This window comes from Diadema antillarum, unplaced genomic scaffold (genome assembly GCF_040938485.1).
Source record: "Diadema antillarum isolate AM-2024a unplaced genomic scaffold, OU_Dant_1.0 seq00001438_RagTag, whole genome shotgun sequence".
Taxonomy (NCBI): Eukaryota; Metazoa; Echinodermata; class Echinoidea; order Diadematoida; family Diadematidae; genus Diadema; species Diadema antillarum.
In genome coordinates, this window is record NW_027272188.1 from 138,478 (window position 1) to 153,356 (window position 14,879).

Consider the following 14,879-nt stretch of genomic DNA (forward strand, 5'->3'; position numbering starts at 1 on the left):
ACTTCACGCATGTATTCAATCAAGAAAACACAATGAGCTGCCAAAAGACTGAGAAGAGTTTCATTGTGCTGGTATTACAATTTACACTCTGTTGTTACCGACCTTGTTCGAACCATCGTAGCCTCTAGGAATGAGATGACTTGACCTCAATGCTCAGATTCCTCACGGATACGACCCGTTTGATAATATGCGGATGGCAGGAGGAGTGTACATATCTGGCTGCATGCCTAGCCCGTTCAGAAACATACATTTTCTCCTTAGTGTGTTATGAAGTAATAACGATTGTAATGATCTTAATGTTCAGTGTGAGGATAATGACGCTGATGAGTATTCTTGTCCTTAATTATCAGTCTGATTCTTCTCCTCCTCCTCCTCCGTTTATTTCTTCTTTCTTCTTCTTCCTCTTCTTCTTCTTCTTCTTATTATTATTATTATCATTATTATTATTATTATTATTATCATTATTATTATTATTAGTAGTAGTATTAGCCTAGTATTAGTATCATCATCATCATTATTATTATTATTATTATTATTATTATTATTATGAGCCTGAAGAATATAAAGGGTTTGACAGTTAAGTATTTCAACATTGACATATCTGAAGTTTGAAAGATATCCATAACGTGCGATGTTTGTCTCTTGTCTGATACCCTGCAGGACCGGAAAGGGGATTGTGCGTGTGTGACGTAGCGAGCAGACAACCGAAATGTCAATGTAAGGCAGGGTACGAGGGAGACAGTTGCGACTGCCCGACACGGACGGACACGTGTCGATCTAGTAACGGGGTGAGTGACGGCGGGTGGAGATGGACCAACTTATTGTGACATCATGCGCAGTGCAATTTAGTCTTCAATCAGACTTGACAGAGACGTTAAAATTTTATCATTATTTTGTAATTGTCTGTGTTTGGTTTCCATTGCTATAGTAAACATATCCAAGGCAAGGCATTCGACACACACTCCTCATTTTGGCTGGCCAACCATATTGTGGCATCACACATCATGAAGTTCTGACTAATCTGATAATCCTTCAACGACTTTAACAGTACTAGATACAATGTATATGAGTTCAACTCTGTCTGTGACACTGCCAAAACGAGTCGTCTTGTTCAATAACGGCGCACCAATTTGTAGTCACAGCATTAGGTTGTGAAAGAAAACCTACTATCAAGGTTTTAAATGTTGTTTTACGACCATCTTGTATAGCTCATGCTAGGGCACAAATTATTTTGTATGCACTATGGTTATTTTGTAAAAGGAAATCTTTGCGTTTTTTTTTTCAGTTTGTACAACATTCTTGTATCCAGTCAACCAATACGTATTCACTTCATAAGATTGTGGAATAGCACTTTCGTATGATTTTGTTTTCTTCTTCGTTAAAGGAGACCTCCGGATGATTTTCAGCTTCTTACATTTGAACAACTATGAATTAGTTCTACTGAGGACAAAGTTTCAGAATTTGTAATAATTGGGATGAAGAATAAGAATATTTTCAAAATTGAGAACAAAATATATTGCAATTAACAAGGATGATGACATGGCAGAGTCACCATAAGAATGCATGAGCGCTGGGGCTCAAGGAAGCAGAACAAAAGAAGAAGGCATGCATAGATTATACACAGGTGAACTCGCAAGCAAGCGGTATTGTAATGAAATTACACTGCTACATTTCTGAAATGTGTGAACCTCCTATGTCATCATCCTTGTTCAGTGTAATTTGTTTAAGGTTTTTCAAAGTATTCTTTCTCTGCTCAAGAACCACAATAAATTTCATAAATATATACATAGAGTTGTTGATTTATATACTACATTCTGTGAAATTATGAAAATCGTCTGGAATGTCCCTTTAACGACTTTCTCATTCTTCCTTATCTCTACCTTCTTTCCTCAGTTGGAGTGCAACGCGCACGGCAAGTGTAGGTGCGGTGTGTGCGAGTGCGACGCGGACTCGCAGTTCCAGGGAAACACGTGCGAAAAATGCGCCGTGAGTCACGTGTTTTATTGTTTCCCGTGATACCTGACCATGCTTTGTGTGTGTGTGTGTATTTTCGTTTTCTTTTTCTTCTTCTAATTGGGGGGGGGGGGGGGGCATTTCATGAAGCGTTTTGTCAGATGTTTTCTCTGACAAACTGTTATAAGCTACTGAAATCTTTGCATCTGATTGGCTGAGAGGAAATTTGTCAGAAAAATATATCAGACAAAACTCTTCATGAAATGCCCTCTGCGTTGGAAATACCAGACAACATTTTTCTTAGTTGTATTGTATTGATGTTGTTATGACAGCTATTAACCCTAACCAGGCCGGGCTTTTTGGCCTGTTCTGTGGCCAGGGAGGGTTGATTCAAACCCCCTCCCCCCCCCCCCCCCCCCCCCATCTCGGCCGTCGATCGCGCAATCGTCCTGAAAATTGGCACATGCATTACTTGTCACGTAATCTACCAAACTATGAAACAAAAAATTGAGTTTTTCATTTTTTTAATATTTTATATTAATTAATATGCGTGAAATCATAAATTTTGCTCTAATTCAGAAAATAAAGCTAATGGCATCCTAATTGTTAGTGACATTATTCCTTGTAGCATTCCCAACAATGTACTTGAAAAAAATCTGGTATCAAACTTAATTTCTTGTGTATTCTATTGTTTTATGAATTTTTCATGTCTTTCCTTGTTTTTCGACCTTCGCTTTTTTCGTTTTTTTCCACAAAATTTATTACAGAACCTATTTTAAGCATAATTATACTAAAATTAATTAATTTTAGCCATTGAAAGTGAAAATAATCATATCTTTTTGAATTAAGTGAGAAAACTCTATTTGCATAGACTTTGTACACAAAATCACGTTTTTGAGCCATTTTCGGTCTGACAAGCATGTATAAGAGGTCGTGCAGCGTCGTAACGGTATGTCCGATTTTCGCTAAAATGGTGTCATAAGATGTCCGAGACTTGAAAGTAAAAAGTCAGCCAGCGGCGCGGTCAAAAAAATTCGCGCCAGAATGGTCGTGGAAAATGTCGGGGAGTAGGAGAAGTAGAAGTAGCAGAATTACACCTCATATCATTACTCTTATTTGAATTATCATCCTTACGGGCGTTAGCAGTTTAATACAAATAAATTATTAATTGTTTTGGGGTGTTTTTTTTTTTTGGTCAATTTGTGCTTTCACACCATTATCGTCATCATACAACATAAACATTTCCTGTTTGATTATTAAGTGAGACTATGCAACCAATTCGTCTCCGAAAGAAAAAAATGAGAATCTATGAAGTGAGGCTATGCAGGATCAAGGGTCCGCTACAACATGTCTGTTTGACCCTTTGGTTCCAACTTTGTTTGTTTGTTTGTTTGTTTATTTCTCTGTTTGTGAGTTGTTCTTGTTGTTGTTGTTTTGTTTATTGTTTATAATCTCCTCTATTCTGCTGCCCGCCCTCTACGTCTTCTTTAGACCTGTCCCATGGGTGATTGCCACATTCACAGAGACTGCGTGCAATGCAAGATGTTCGGCACCGGACGTCTGACAGACGAACAGTGCGATATGTGTAACATTGACATCGTCAACGTCACTGACGTCACGCCATGTGAGTACGATGAACACTCATCATAAGATTATTTAGCATTCAATGAGTTCCGTTTAAACTTCAGCAAATTTTAAAGGGATGGTACAGTATTGGTGGAGATGAGAATTGGGCTTTTAATTTTTTGCAAGATACCAAGAAAACACTTAAGAAATAGTACAGTGCATACCATTTTAATAGGAATTCAAAGTTTATTCGATGAAAATCGGGTTTGGAATGACTGAAACATCCAAAAACAAAGTAAAACAAAGCGATCGTAATAAAGTGTGGGTCCCACACTTTACTAGAATCGCTCTGTTTTGGATATCTCAGCCATTTCAAAACAAATTTTCATCAAATGAATGTTGAATTCCTCGTGGAATTACGCGCTCTTTCATATTCCACAAGAGGTTTCTCATTATCTCACCAAAAAAGGTTAGAAACCTAAAATTAGGTCTCAACCAAGACTATACGATCCCTTTAAATGCAGTGAGTTTTAACCCTTATGGTGCTATCTGCAACTACAGCGAAAAGTACTATACAGTGTAAAAAATGTCTGGAATGGGAAATTCTTGGTACTTGGAGATTTTAATAATTAAAATCACATCGCTTCAGACATTGTAACTCTCTAGTACTGATATGGTGTGGAGGGGATAATTTTAGCAGTGTGAAAAGGTGACGTGAATCCAATAATTACAATGAAATGAATTGCATTAGCTGACACTCATTGTAGTCCTCAACCATTTTGATTTCGGCTCTATAGCATTTTTTTTTCCACCATCAACTTGAAAAACAAAACAAAAATTTACTTTTAAATAGATATCTAAGTTATGACATTTAAATCTGTTATTACTGTTCTTTGTCATTTCCAAGTGCCGTGACCATTGTGGTAGCCTTGGTTTGTTGTTGTTCTTTTAATCATATCTTTAAAATTCCTTGTTTAGTAAGTTTACACTGTTTGTGTATCAAATTGTCGCAGTCATTCAGGATATCCCGGCATGCACGTTCCCCGAAGAGAACAACACGTGTACCTTCACCTTTGCCTTATTCTACGAGAATGAAACACTCACTGTATACGTGGAAACAGAGCAAAGTGAGTAGAATATCTTTTTTTTTTTAATAATTTGTGTTCACTTCCATTTAGCTAATACCAAACGCTGGTAATTTAGTGTGATATTACATGTACTTTACAAATGTTCTTAATTGATCACAATAAATAAAACAGTTTCTTACGTGTGTAATACTTTGCACTTTGGAAATAGAAATTGACAAATGAAATGATTGAAACAGCAATTTCATATTTCATTGTAACAAGTGGAATGAAAGTAGTACAGCAAAATTACAATAAGAAGTGAATGTTACATTTGCAACTAACAAGCCCATCCCCCAACTCTCCCTAGCCACTTTTCCTAACCCCATAATACGTGCCCCAAACTGTCCAAAACGACAAAAACGACTAAAACTCACTTGATTATTATCATAACTTTATTGAGAGTGGGAATGAGTTAACGAATAAATGACTGAATGAACTAACTGACTTGAATTGAATTGAATTGAATTGAATTTATTCATTCAGTATAAAAACAACAGAGAAAGACATTGATGAACAATCATGACAGACACAGAGAAAAGACAGAACTTTGGAATACATAAAGCTGAAGGGAAGCAGCCAACGAGAAATTAAGTTTCCTTAAAATCTGGCCGACCCAGAAAATCAATTTAAAAAAATGCATTGGTGGTAAATTATTTCATATTTATAAAAAAAAAAAAAAAAATGAGATAAACAGATCTACCGTTGCAAGAACAAAACATAAAGCAATACAGCATGGTACACAATACACTATTATTTACATTACGAAGACAATACGAACAGAGTGAGTTACAATCATTTGATAGAATACATGTAATGCCAGCCAAGCATGTCAAAAACTTAGGAATGATAATTTTGTATAAAATTCTCGTAAGTTTATGTTTGAATACATTAAAAGAGGTAACTTTACGAATATCATCTGGTATTGAATTCCATATAAGCGGACCTTGATTAAAAACACAGATTTCTGAAATAACGATGTTCTTACTTTTGGCATGTGAAAAATTCTCAGCGTTTCTGGTATAATATGAATGAATATTGCAATTTAAGGTGAAATAATGCATCAGAGAATTGGGTACAAGCTTTCTATGCCATAAAAACATAAGATTTCCTAAGATATACTTATATCTGTCATACAACTTTAAAATCTTTTGGGAATTAAAAATTGGTGAAGTGTGAGCTAAATAAGTTGAATGGTTAATAACCCTTATTGCACGTCTTTGTAGTTTAAAAAGTCTGTCCATGTATATATTTGCAGCACAACCCCAAACAGAAAGACCATATTAAAAAAGGTGCAATAATTGCATTATATATCTTTTTAAGAGCAACAGTGGGTAAAAAAGTTAAGTCGAAAAGTATCCCAATATTTTTTGAAATTTTGTTGCATATAATACTTATGTGATCTTTCCAAGTCAATTTATTCTCAGTTGTGATTCCTAAAAATTGCAAAGACACTTCATGCTTAATTTCAGATCCTGCTAAATGTATACTAATGTCCTTGACATCAACATTTCTATTGGTGAATGTCATAAAATGTGTTTTACTTGTATTTACTGATAATTTATTCATATATAACCATTCAGAAATTTTACATAGCTCATTATTGACTATCATTATTGTAATGCTTGGGGATCATTATGATATATAAAAATACTGATGTCGTCAGCAAACAATATATATCTAAAAACCCCAGATGCATTACATAAGTCATTCATATATAAAAAAAAACAAAATATGTCCCAAGATTGACCCTTCAGTTCTTTAGATTTAGAGTGAAAACCATCCACAACAACATATTGCACTCTGTCGGATAAATAACTGCGGAACAAATCTAAAACAACTTCTCTTATACCATACAAATACATCTTACTAAGTAAAATATCATGATCAAGACTATCAAAGGCCTTGCTCAAATCCAAAAATATGGCGATTAAAATTTCCTCATTTTCTATTGCACACATCACATTTTGAATAAAATTGATTAGAGCATGAGAAGTGGAGTGCCTCTCCCTAAAACCATATTGGTTAGACATGAATATGTTGCACTCTTTGATAAAGGATGATAAACGAACATAAATGCATTTCTCAAAAGTTTTTGAAAAAAAGAAATAAAACAGATATCGGGCGGTAGTTACTTAAATTCTTTTGTGAAACTTTTTTAAAAACACGTATTACACGTGCTATTTTCAGTTTATCTGGGAAGACACCAGCATCTAAACACTTATCAAATATTGCACACAGAGGTTCACATATATAATTAATAACTCTTTCAAAACACAAATTGCAATTCCATCTGAACCTGGGCTAGTATCATTCTTAAAATTCTTCACAATATCAACAATTTCATCAGGAGATATTGGTTTAAAAAATGCAGATTTCTCATTTTTAATAATACATTTTACATTAATAGGTGACTTCTTATCATCATCAAACGTACATTTCAAATCATAACCAACATTAGCAAAATACTCATTAAAAAAACATCAGGAATTATATTCTTATCTGAAATCAATTTCTTATCAACAATAATCTCATCAACACAGGATTTCTTTTTATATTTTCCCAAAGCCCTATTAATAACTTTCCACGTTTTACTACTGTCACCATGTGCAGCTTGAAATTGAATCTTATAATACATTTTTTTTTGCCTGCTTGATTTTATCAACAACTTTGTTTCTAATTTCTTTATACACCCTTTTTCTATAATCAGTTGGATTTTGTAAATGTAACTTATACAAACGATTTTTATTTTTTATAATCTTTCGAATTTCATCATTAAACCAAGGTGCACTTTTATTACTTTTACATACCTTTAAATCAATACGTTTTAAAGGAAGATATACATCATAATAATCTGAAAGTACATTTATGAATTCATTATAACAATCATTGGCACTAAGAAATGTGATATTCCATTGGAAACTATTCAGATGCTGCGCAAATCTAATTATATTCATCTCACTGATTTCACGTTTATAAATATACTTAATAAATGAATGAGTGAATGAATTCATTTATTTATTAATGAATGAATGAACAAATCAATTATCAGTTCATAGATTGACGAATTGTGAAATTATTACAGTTCCATAGATGACAAAATAATTAGACAGATAAAGATGAGATTAAAGTCACCTAAATAAGTGTTCAGAAAATCAAGTAGAGCGTTAGTCATGTGATCAGAAGAATCAGAAGTGATTCTCTAATCTACGAGATACTGACCGCCTGTCTCTCAAAAGTATGCTGGTTTCTCGGCGTAGCTGAAGAATAGCATACTTTTGAGAGATAGGCGGCCAGTTGTATATTGAGTGTAGATACATTGTATACTATTAATAGAATGAGTGCAGAAGTGAAAAAGTGAATAAGAATAATTGATTTAGTATAGTCACTGTCATAATTATGTCGTTTTTCTTCTCTCGCTGTGTATAGAATGCGCTGATGCCAGCCGAAAAAAGATCTTGACCGAGGCGGAGATACGCTGGATCGTCATCGGCATCATCCTCAGCGTGGTGCTCATCGGCATGATCCTGGTCTTCGCCTGGAGGATCTACACATACCTTGAGGACCGGAAGGAGCTCGCCCAGTGGGAGAAGGAGTGTAAGAAGGCCAACTGGGATAAGGTGAGGAGAGGGTCATCGAATTGAGGCATAGAAAAAAAAAATGCTTACGAAACTTAGAAGCAACAAAAATATCAGCTCCTTGATTTTTTGATATTTAAAATCAGAAGCGGAACAGCAGCACCACTACCAAAAGATGAAGAACAATCCCTCCCTCTTTCTCTTATCTATTTTACTGTCTGTCTATCTATCTATCTATCTGAGTTTGTCTGTCTATCTATCCATCCATCTATTCTTCTATCTATCTATTTCTATCTATTTATCTATCTGTCTATCTACACGTATGATTTTATTTTGCCTTTCTAACTCCATATGTTTATTCATGTATTCATTTATTACAATCTACCTCTTTATCTCTGCATTCAACTGCTAGTTTTTCCATCACTCTGTTTGTTTATTTATTTATTTATTCATTCATTCATTCATTCATTCATCTGTCTATCTGTCTATCTCGTTATCTGTCTTTAGTCACGATTATCAAAAACGTTTATTTAGAAGTTCATCAAGTGGGTGGTCAAGTTAGTCCATTCTCCACACACATACTCCCTTACATTGTATAACCCCCTCATGCAGATATGAGGTAATTCATGAAATACATTTTGATGAAGAATTCCAATAGGAAAGCACTTGAAATAAATTTGCACTTCAACGTACTCATAACAACCTTTTTGCTCCTTGTTTGCTTTTTTGCAGATGGACAACCCGATCTACAAACCGTCAACAACAACGTTCGCAAATCCTGTCTATGGAAAATAACGCCACGTCTTCATGAAGTTTGTATTTACCTACTGGACTGCAATCGCGTGTTCCGAAAGCTGAACCAATTGTTCTCAACGGGTAGCCCGAACTGACACCGTGTCGGTGCGTCGCGTAGTGTGCGCATGCGCCAAATGGTGACTAATGCTAAACAGTACGAATTTGCAATCTTGGGCCTATTTTACGCCGCAAGCTGGCTTAGACTAGCTGCCTTAAAAGTCACTCTAGCAAAAATTCCAGACTTTTAGGGACTTTGATTTTTTGTCCGCGATACATCCACTAAATGGATGGAATGATAATGTCCGAATTTACTATCTGCTTTATTGACTACAAAAAAGACGGTTAATATTCTGCAATGCCATTATGCAACCCAGCACAGCTGAAGAATCAAGTTGAGCTGTTTGCTATATGTTCATGTGAGTAAAACCATGGGGTGTATTGATGTAAGACTGTCGACTAGGTTGAATATTTTTTATCATGAACAATCTGATGTGAGGGATCTGCCTTGCCTTCTGTAGTTGAACCAAGGAGCTCGCCTGATACTTCTTGGTTGAACGAATGGTGTCTTCGTAATGTAGATGTATCGTAGACAAGGGTTCATGCATGATAGCTCTATCTGTAGTTGCAAAATTAATGAGAAAGACTTTGAGCCAAATTTTCCATTTTTCATGTACTTGGCGTTAATCTTTCTCTGCACAATGTGTATACTATACGTCTTTAGAAGAAATTGACTGTGAAAAAAAAAAAATGAAGACATTATGAAATACGTGGAGAACCTTTTTCGACTATTGATATGCCAAGAGCAAACTAATAAGAGTATCATTTCACTCGCGTTAAATTTGTTACCTTCAAACTCGACTGAACTAAGACTATTATCATATGGCCAATCTTTGCTAACTAGGTGTGTTTACGGCTGTAGCTCTGATGTTGCAGCTATACTGTGTGTCTGTTCTTCGGTGTATTAGTGTACACAATGTAAATACGCGGGAAATCACGCTGTTAACGTCATATTTTGTATCAAATTAGCCACGGAGGTAGCTTGGTTTTTTAATATGATATCATACAACAATGACAGAATTTAGTTGATATTTTTTGTGCTTTGTAAGAAATGGTAAATAAGATAAATGGCAATTTAGAGGTTGAATCTTGTTATCTTTCGTATTTTTGTATGAGATGAAAATTTAAATCGGTGGCTAAAGTTATGAAGCGTTTCACCATGTAGATAAAAAATGATTTTTGAATGATTATTGAATTGTATTTTTTCGGTGAAGCGGACAGCTGGTGTTTTTTCTTTCTTCCTTCTTCTTTTTTCATCTTTTTCTGCACGGACTGTGACACATAGCGTCGCTTGCCTAGAAGCAAAAAACAAAGTACTATTTGTAGAAGTAATGGAAAGAGTATGTGTATTGCGTGAGCGATGCAAGATATTTATTCATGTATACGAAAAAAAAAATGAACAATGATTGATAATGTGTCACTGTTGTTGTCTATATTCTGTGATTGTCTGTAAACTACGTGCACGTATATTGTATCATAATATGATACTTCATGTCATGTTGTCACGATGTCATTTCAAAGAGCAAGTTTTATGTTTATGAAATATGATTTTTGTTTTATGTATTAACGGGTCGCCTGAACAGAGAGATTGATTTTGATATTTCGTTCTTTTTTGTTTTCAATGCTTCACATGTCTGTATAACATTTACATCCCCTCCCACCTAAAAAAAAAGAAAGAAATAAGGCAGCATATGTTATCTCTGTCGATGTTTTAACCGTAAAAATATATCAGCCCAGCTGACTGGAATTTGGAGGGTATACATCATACCTGAACTTCTTCTCTGGAGTATGCTGTGACATTAGTGACTGCGATGGTGTGCCATTCATTGTAAAGCGAATCTTATATCTTGTTCATTTCAATTTGCTGGTGTGTTTCTTTTCCTGCACCAAGGCTAACATAGAGGACAGTAAAAAAAAATAGACATTGATCATTCTTCGTCCATTATTTATAGCCTGATATTACAATGCGCACACATTTTTTTTTTCTTCCTGTTTCCTTGCAGCTTGCTTGCTTGCTTCGTGCGTGCTCTTTAATTATTTGGGTTTGTTTGAAAAACAGCTGGGAGATCTAAACAAATTATTTCTCCGGTTTTTTACCATATTTTTGTCAGGAGTCAAGTGATTTTTAAGTTTTATTTGTTTACATTTTTTCAGTAAAATACCTTCTTTTCTGATGTGCCTGTCTTTATCGTTGTTTTGCGGTTTGGCCCATTCATGCGATTATTTATGAAATCTACATTATTCAGCAAGTGTTTGATTTACAGTTTGACTGAAAGGTTTGATGTGAAAAGACTGAATATAACAACATATATGCGACGGACATATTATATTAAAATCATAATTCAGTTTAGGATTTTTGTTTGTTTGTATAACTATTTTTGCTGTCTTCATGTGGAGGGGATGGTCATCCACACTTATCAATGCATGCCGAACATGAATGATTATTTCCAATGCATTGCAGCATTTCTGCAGTTGATACAAGTTTCCAATGTAGGGAAACATACCATATATATATCATTCTAAAATATTATTCTTGCAACTAGTATCCTGTGCGTATTTGAGTACCGCATCACAATAGGTATATGCGAAACTCTTCCAAATTAACATCTTCAGACCTGGCGTCTTTAAGTTTGTCCTGTGTTTGTTTTGATTTCATTTGTTTGTGTTTTTTTTTCTTCTATCATATCGTACCCCCGCTATCCTTGTAGGTTGAGTACCTTATATTTCCCTTCCTTGATTTCTACTGTCATTTGACAAATTGTTTGATTCTTTCTGTGAGGCGATATTGATGTTCAAATCGAAGATCTTCCATGATGAGTCGGTGTATGTGTTTAAAAGAAGCGCGTACCATGTTTAAAATCAGAAACAAAAGAAAAAGACAAAAAAGACATATTGACCGACATTCACAAAGGTAATTTAAAATAAGTCCATGGATTCTAATAAGTCCATGGATTCTAATAAGTCCATGGATTCTATAAATCATAAACGCGTAAGTACTAAGTACTCCTGTCGCATTCCGTATACGCCAACTGACACCTGAAAGTATACGGCTTGCAGGCTGTCGTATGGATTTGTGCCGTACGCCTATTTCCTGCTTGTTTAGGCCATGGACTAAATTTTGATTAAAGATACCTTTGTAAATTCGGGCTCTTTGTCTTTGGTGCAGTTGTGACTATGCTGTTTTGGTGTTAAGGTGTTCTTCGGATAGCGAATAAGAAACAGATTTATCCAGTAAGTGAAAAAAAAAAAAACAGCTGTTATTGCGTGTATCTATTCAGCCGGATTTTCCGTTCTAGATATTTCTTTTGTACATCAGTGCATTATCATAGTTATACTTCGCTGCGACGATTTACAATCCAAAACTCACGGTAATCATAGTGTAGATAGTAGAACATAACAGGGCAGCTGCTGCGCATGGAGAGTAACGTTTTACAGGTTGAATGCATGTGTGTTTGAATGTAATGCGTGTTTTCTTATTTTGTGCAATTTTACCACTGTGAGAAGTTATTGGCCTGGAAAGAAATACATTTTTATTATCAGTACATGCAATGATGATCAAAGTTAACCAAGACTCCTTCGATCTGCACGTACATGTTATTGTGTTGTGTGCGACATGAAAAATATTCTCCATTATTATTATTATTGTCAACAATGACCGTAGATTATTATAGTCACTATCAAAAGAAAATTTCATGGCAATTGTAGAAGATGTGAGCAAATGTTAGAAGTCGAACTGAGAAGGAAGATAGCTGCGGCAGTGACCGTATCATGAAGTATGCGGGATATGATTATTATTACTCATCTTGGAAACATAGGGGAAAAAATGTCTTCATATTTACACCCAGACCGCTTGTCAGTTGATACAGTTAATTTCATTTGTGCTCTAATTGTCCTCGTCAACCCAGAGCGGTCATAATGTAATTATGTCATGTAATGTAAATGTAATTAGTCGTTTTACGGTACTCACAGGCACAGACGTGCACACAGACATGCGCGCGCACACACACATACACACACACATACAAAATGGTTGCGCTTCTGTGACGTTTAGCACTAAGCTTGATAAAGGCAGTCTCATGTTGCCGTGACAATATTGTTAATTGAATTATAATCATGATAATGTTCAATGAAATTGTTTGTCCCCACCGTAAATGTTCTGACCTTGTGCGTCGATGTGAACTCGGTTTAATGTGGAAAACTATTTCTGCCGAATTTTTCTCTCTTACACTGTACCGTTCGGGATCGTATGCCCATATCATAGTCAACATACAATAATTATATTAATTTTCTTGACAGGTCATCGTCGTAAGATATTTCATTATCAAAAGTTGGATTTTTAATACATCTGTATCATAATTTCATGGTGAAGACATATCTGAAAAAAAAAGAAGCCAAGAGTAACTTGTACAGCAAAATACCACCTCGAGAAAAAACAACAACAAAACTGGCTACATTTTGCTCTAAAGGGCTCATTGTTCAACATTTCTGATATCCCAAGTGTGCCTGTAGACTCGCAAATTGCTTGACAGACGATGACAATTTCGAACAATAATATAACAGTGATGAGATCATTGTGCTCTTAAAGAGAATCAATACTGTGATTTAAGAGAAGTACCATAATTATTCTTCTGTTTTGCGTATCAAATTGACGTTGACGTCAGAATTGTTATTTTGTTACTCGAGTTATTTTGCACACATCTTTTTGAGGACTTAACTTGTCTGTGTTGTGTGGTTCTGATTTTGCTTTTCTTTCATCTGTGATCGCAAACGAAAAACGAAGTTTTGCAATATATGTATTTTATATAATGTTTCGTTTCCCAACTTTATACTTTGGCATTTATATGTGTGTTGAATTGTCCGAATGAGATGAAATTTTCTGATCATACGCCAATGTTATGTGACATGTAGGTAAACACTTGATGAATTCCTCCGTGTGAAAAGAAAACTTGGAAATTGATAACTGCAGATGTTGATTTATCTTGACCTCGTCGTAAAAGACCTCGAGAGGCTGGGGCAAGAATGAGCTCAGATGGCGCTGCGTGTTGTTGTATTTCTGCATAGCGCCCTCCCTGGTGATGATGGTAAAATTCTCAACAGACTGGAGGGCAAATTATTGTCTGGTGCACTTCACATGTCATTAATGTTATCATAGATTTATTAAACTGTAAACTTTTTACTAAATTACGTGTCTTGTAAAGTCTTTTGGGGCAATATTCGTCTTTTATTCTGGTTTTCTTTTCAGGATCTTTTCTTTTTCAGTATCATCTTCGTCTTCTTCTCCTGACTTCGTCTCCTTTTTTGTTTCGTCTCTTTCTTCTTTGTCCTCTTTTCATCCTTGTGTTGATGTTTTTTTTTTGTGAAATTCACTCTTTCTTCATTTCTTTTACATTCTCCTGTTTGTATACTTGTATAAACTTTCTGGGTCTGTACAGTGTGACTGTGGTGTCTTTGAAGTTCAAAATGGTACGATTTCAGCTATTTCATATTATAATATACATGTACACACACACACACACACACACACACAAACACACGTGATATCATATGATTTTTGCATTCAAACTCCTACATAAATTGTATGCAGTGCAAGGTTTCCACACACCCACAACGCACACTCATATACACACTGACGAATAAAGCTAGAGTACAATAGTCCTGAGCGCTGTTGGTATCAAATTGGAATTTAACCCAAATATGGTGATGGATTTAAAAGAAAATACTAGTACAATAGTAGTACGCCTCAGTGAAACTTATTGAGGAGAATTATGGAGCAGTCTACTATCCGAAAGTTAAAAATTCTTAAAGT

General features: G+C 35.1%; 1 protein-coding gene across 1 annotated transcript in view; it reads left to right on the forward strand.

Annotated features, from left to right (window-relative positions):
* LOC139709490 (integrin beta-1-like) overlaps positions 1 to 12,326 on the forward strand; it is a 46,259-nt gene extending 33,933 nt beyond the window's left edge. Inside the window, exons 17-22 of the mRNA XM_071621451.1 lie at positions 661 to 788; positions 1,894 to 1,986; positions 3,445 to 3,577; positions 4,533 to 4,646; positions 8,073 to 8,263; positions 8,954 to 12,326. Coding sequence (XP_071477552.1) covers positions 661 to 788; positions 1,894 to 1,986; positions 3,445 to 3,577; positions 4,533 to 4,646; positions 8,073 to 8,263; positions 8,954 to 9,016 — 722 coding nt within the window. The 3' untranslated portion in view covers positions 9,017 to 12,326. The remainder of the gene's footprint in view (positions 1 to 660; positions 789 to 1,893; positions 1,987 to 3,444; positions 3,578 to 4,532; positions 4,647 to 8,072; positions 8,264 to 8,953) is intronic.
* Positions 12,327 to 14,879: the final 2,553 nt, after the last annotated feature.